Raw genomic sequence first — 5,910 nt, 5'->3', positions numbered from 1 at the left:
CAGAAGCCCGCAGTAGTTGTTTTGTTGTTTGAGCACTTGTTTTCTTTAAACAGTTTATAATCGTTACACTGTATAGCCGGGAAGCGATGGGCAACTGACGCCATCCACATTGTTACACAGGCATGATGACTGCATCGACTTATCCTAGGAAACGTACAGTTTGGCTGCTTTCTACCTTCATTCATGTAGAAGTCTATGTCACCCAAAACACTGGATGTCCCCAACCCACCATCATCACAATGATATACTTCAACATAGTCCGCTACACCTGCCCTCACCTGTTCCTCCTTCAAACTGTTGGTGAAACAAGGGCCAGCAGGGTCCAATGCTGTTATCCTACTAATATTATAACCAGTAGCTTTGTTGAAATTTGCACCAATATGGCCCAATATTTGGCCACCCAAGCTATGGCCAATGGCGTGGATATGTGAAGCATTAATTCCTGCTTGATTGAGTTCAACCAACATTTGGGCCACTTTGACTCCGATGGAATGGACGTGTTGGACGGATCTTTCGTAACTAATTTTTCGGCCAGTAGTATCGTTGGTGTAGGCTGAATGGTCGATGAGAATTAGATAACTGTTGGGGACATTTTTAAAGGTTCTTCTAACTAAGTCTACGGTTGTACAGTTGATGTTCGTTGCAAATCCACTGACGAACATGTAGAACATCTTGTTTTTGTCAAGTTTGTCAATAGAGAGGATTCCTTTAGCAGCCTTGTCTATCGGAAAAGCTTTGCTTATGCCCCTTTCAAAGTCGTAAAAGTCGACTTCGATTTTACTGACGTCCAAAGACTGGTTTCTGTTAACTGGGCCTGTTAATGAGGAAATATTATTGGATTAATAAGTTATTTTGCTTATCTTTTAGTAATGAAAAAATGTTTCAATGTAAATCAAAAATATTAATTTAAAAACAAAAAAAAAAAAATAGCAAATATTCATTAATGATTTATGGGTGGTGGCACTACGTGCCATAATGTGCATTTCTGCCTACCCCTTCGGGGATTAAAGACGTGACGATATGTATGTATGTATGATTTATGGGTAATTTCACAAACAAAAGTATTTTTGATCAAGCATCATACTTACATTTTAGGAAGAAATTCATCACCTCACCGTAGATACCACCACTAATATGAGTGATTCCAATCAAAATAATTATAGAAAACAAGTAATAACTTAACATTGGCATTTGGCTTTATAATATTTTAACTCTTTCAAATGAAATAAATGTCACTGCTTCCAATGATGTAGAAGCACCGTATGTAGTAGCTCCTCTTAAATTGCAATCTCTTATGAGAAAGTTAAAACAAGTATTAACTTATATATTACAATACAATTGACTCATATTTTGGGTTATTTGCCTTAATTGGGGAAGTTTATTACGTTAAGTATGCAAAGCTAATTAGTTAGGTTTCAGACTACAAATTAAGACTTGTAATTGCAAATTTATTATATTTCCTTATTTGTGGCTGGTGGTTTGATTAGTCATGTATTGAATGGCGTAAATGTAAAATTATTAGACGTCCATTAATTATTAGTGTTGATTGGTGGATTAGGTATATTTTACTTTCAATATGTTATACTACCTAGTAGTTAAAAAGGGTTTAACATTCATTGGGTAAAAATGGCTTAATATATACATAGGTATAATTCCTGGAAAATAACGAAGTTTATTCATTGCAAGAGAGCATTTTTCAATTACATTTTCATAGGAAATACAGGTACAATCATCAGCCTGAACATACATATCCGAACTCCAAATTAAAACCAACCGATTCGTGTAAAATCGGATTTTATGGCACAAAAAATAAAATACATAGATAACGACGATGTAAAAAATTCACTACAAAAAATAAAAACTAAATAAAATTTATCTGTCATGCTTTCATTTCAATTTGATCGACACAAGCACATCAAGGTATACAAATTTCTCATTTTTTAAAATGAAATTTCAGCTCTATTGTTTTTCAATAAACTTTAAAATCGATTGGACCAATTTTGCTTTTGGGGGTAACTTGTTCTACTAGTGTCCACTACCTCTATCATTTTAATTGAATTACACAATTGGACAAAAGCTATTTTCCAATTGTGACATTGCTGGATGGTCTCCCTTTAATCAGATTAAATCGATCGTTTCGGAAAATTGTAGTTTATTAAATTGGACTCAATTTTTTCGCAATCCGCAGTATTAATTGGATTTTTCGAATGCATTTATTATATTTCGGATTATGTTACGCTTGAGCTTGTTTTATTCAATGCAACATTTTAGATTTTCCGATGGTATCGTGATTGTTTTCAAAAAATAGACGTTCAATTCGTAATACGTAAGTTAATATCGACGCCAGTACCCTTAGTACGAGTTTGCTATACATTTAAAGTAATCGAAATGAGATCGTTCGGCGCTCTGATTGGCCTGATCGAATAAACCAACCAATCAGAACGTCGTATAGCAAACTTGTACTAAGGATACTATTCACTAGAATTTATATCAACCAATACATCGACAATCAATCAATAATATTCATTGTACTATTTTCTGTAAGCAAAGCAAGTTGAACATTCAGCAAGTCATTGACGAATCTAAAAGGGCTTGTTCCTACGACTGAAGTATGACTTAGAAAATTGGCAAAACAATGGGACGCCTGTTCTCAGCAGGAGATGCATTAATGTTTTTGATGACGATAGATGACAAGTAAGTTTTGTTAATGATTTACCAAATGAACTAAAAATGACTGCTCTTTTTGTATTTAAAACGTTGCTCCAGCACTAGGATTTTCTGCTGTGTCGTGGATGCGTTTGCTGATGAAATGACTTCATTAAGGCGATTCAATTCAATGAAGTCGCATTTACATGTTACCTTTTAAAACTACTTTATAATTTCTAACTTACAAAATACAACTGGTATGGTATAGTATTGTCAACATGGGCTAACCCTTTTTTTAAGGGAGGAAAATCATTCAACACCTTCTCTCACCTTGGTTGAAGCTAGAAGGACTTTCAGACTCTTACTGACTAAGAACCACCTACGTTTTTACTCCTGTTCTTTAATTCCCTGAAGGTACCCACCTCCGGAGCTTAGAAACTTGATAACTTTGGGAACTACTATACTAGACTATAAAATCACAGCACACAAGCACACAGCATACATAGTTGATCGCCGTCCAAGCCTGTACAAAGCCACAAACAATTCCTAAGATCACTAAATTTCCTATAAAACTGTGCAAAATGAAGTAATTCCGTTCTTCCGACCACACTGACGCTGGTGTCATAAAACGGTGTTTATATGACACTCGGTATCGGGTTTATGACCCGAGCATACATACAACCTACAACATATACAGGTTGTAATTGAAATCGCGGATTAGTTTTTGTTACTGACAGTACTAATAGCTAGGATAGGTAATGGAAGCTAATAGCTTATTAATAACAAAATACATAAAGAACGTAAATAAATTTGAGTAAGAAAAACCTTTAAAATGTAGTTCTTTAGTCATATAAACTAAACTCATAAAAGTAATTAATAAGGTTATTTATTATTATTTATTTAATAAAATAGCTCGTAAGTTCAATAAATCTCCAAGTATCAAAATTTGTAAAAAGTAATGAAAATAAACAAACATACGAATATTATAGATAACTTTTTTGTGAAAAGTAAAAAAGTATTTTAATTAGTATAAGTAATCTTAGTAAAGACTAATTAAAAAAAAAACGTCGCTCAATTTCAATAGCATCCTGTAGTTATAGCTATTAAAAAACTGTTGTATTCTTAAGATGTTAGTTTATTGATTGTTATAGAAGGGCCATGGAGGTCGTAAATTATTTAATATTTTTAGTTTAGGGGGATATAGGAAATGTTTGTCATAAAATCGGATTGCATTTTACGACAAGAGTGTTATGATACCTACTGTCTTGTTTAGCTTGTGGTATGGGGATGTTGAGCGCGATTCAATAATAAATTGTTGTGTCAGATCAATTGTAATAAAATTGTATTACCATACCACCAAATTGTATTACAATTTGGAAATATACTTTATGGGCTTAATTTGAATCTTCCTCTTTTTAGCAACTTCTAAATTTCTACGAATTAACATACATTTTGAAACAAGCACCGACCCAGTATGGCTGATGCCTGTATCGGAACTGCGAACTACCTAATGGGTTTACCGGGGCTAAAAGTAGGAACAGGGTGTGTCAGTCAGTAAGAGACTCATATTCCCTTTTGGCTCGCCCAAGGCGGGAGATGTCGTTGGATGATTTACCCCTTAAAAAACCTTCACTGACGGACAATTCCATTTTGGTATTTCAAAAGTGCTGCTCTCTCTCTTATATATCTTTATCTTTAACTAAAAATTAAACAAGTAAACAAACACTAAGCATTACAAAATCAATTAGATCTTACAAATAGATCAGGACAAGCCAACTTCGACATAAGTATTGCCCCGTAGCCATCAGTTACGTAAGCGACAGACGATTGCACGCCATACTTCACTTGCACCCGATGTTTCTTCGCGTTAGTGATGTGAGGTTTCCATTTACTTGGCTGGAATCGATTCTAAGAAGTTGAAGTCATAATACTAACTACATAGTATATGTTATAGGTTGATGTTAACTTCTCGTCACTTATTTTTGGAAAATGAGACTTCATTATATATTTATACAGTTTTATCGTATCTACAAAGCCAAACTGTAAATAGAAACACAGTATTTTAGCTTAAGCATTTTAAAATAATTACAAATTAAGAAAACTGTTTTACAAATCGTAAAAAAATCCTGATGAACATCATACCTTCATCAACTATCGTTCATCCGTGGCTTTTTTAGTTTCATCGACTTCCCATCGAGAATCAAGACATTCTTATTCGAATAGTCGTCACGAACTCTCGAATCGATACTCGAATAAAACGAAGTCGCATCACTATCCACAATTTATTGTTCTTCATTACAGTCCAGCGGCCACTTGAGAGCTATACCCAATCTTCGCACTTATCTCAAGAACAATCTTAACATTCTCACCTTTGCAACATATGTCCTTAATGTGCCCGTCCATTTTATTGCTAAACATCGTAAAATTCTGGAGCCAACAACGGAATCTCAACTTTAGTTAAACGATTTTAGGTTTAATGTCTAATATCATGGTCGTGATCTTAGGCTGGTTTCAAGTTAGTCGGTTTTAGTTTTTCTGTTTAAGCTAAGTCATCCATTTTAGGAGTGAGGCCATTGACCAATGGTGACCCACTGTTATCATTGCCATTGTTGGGACAAACTGTAAAACTGTTATGGCGCACTTTATCTTCCTTTTTGTTACAGCTGCGTTGGATTTCCTTTTTGTGACTTGTGAGATGTATCCACTAAAGTCCACAGACTTTACGATGTTCCTGCTAAGATTGTTATCGTGGGTGTGACGTACTTTTGTTAGATAGGCAACGCTACTTGATACTGTATTAACAAACTGTCTATTCCAAAATTAACAGAAAACAAACAATACCTACTCTTATTCCCGACTAATAAGTCGAAATAGAGAAAATGCTTGAAAAAGGTATACAATCACGATAATGAATAGTTTTTGATAATGATGATCATGATAAAAGAAAATTAAGTCGAAACAGAACAACATATTGGTAACCTTACGTCATGTTCAATGTCACATCTGTGCCCATGCAAAATATCTTGGTGGTGACGAAACAGGAAAAAATATTTAGTGAGCTAACGTCACTCTGTGCTCAACCAAAAGATATTGATGGTGACGAAACAGGAAAAAATATTTGGTGGGCGAACGTGACTCTGTGCCCATGGAAAGGATGTTAGTGGTGACGAAACAGGAAAAAAAAATTTGGGGGACTAACGCCACTCTGTATCCAAGAGACAGGTTTTGGTGGTGACGAAACAGTAAATATATTTGGCGAACGTG

General features: G+C 34.7%; 1 protein-coding gene across 1 annotated transcript in view; it reads right to left on the bottom strand.

The window, feature by feature from the left end:
- Window positions 1-1,107, bottom strand: part of LOC126911478 (lipase member H-like) — a 1,735-nt gene extending 628 nt beyond the window's left edge. Inside the window, exons 1-2 of the mRNA XM_050698759.1 lie at window positions 1,089-1,107; window positions 37-814 (exon numbers count right to left, since the gene is read on the bottom strand). Coding sequence (XP_050554716.1) covers window positions 37-814; window positions 1,089-1,107 — 797 coding nt within the window. The remainder of the gene's footprint in view (window positions 1-36; window positions 815-1,088) is intronic.
- Between the last annotated feature and the right edge of the window lie 4,803 nt (window positions 1,108-5,910).

This window comes from Spodoptera frugiperda, chromosome 15 (assembly GCF_023101765.2).
Source record: "Spodoptera frugiperda isolate SF20-4 chromosome 15, AGI-APGP_CSIRO_Sfru_2.0, whole genome shotgun sequence".
In the NCBI taxonomy this organism is placed as follows: Eukaryota; Metazoa; Arthropoda; class Insecta; order Lepidoptera; family Noctuidae; genus Spodoptera; species Spodoptera frugiperda.
This window is presented reverse-complemented; position numbering and strand designations above follow the sequence as displayed.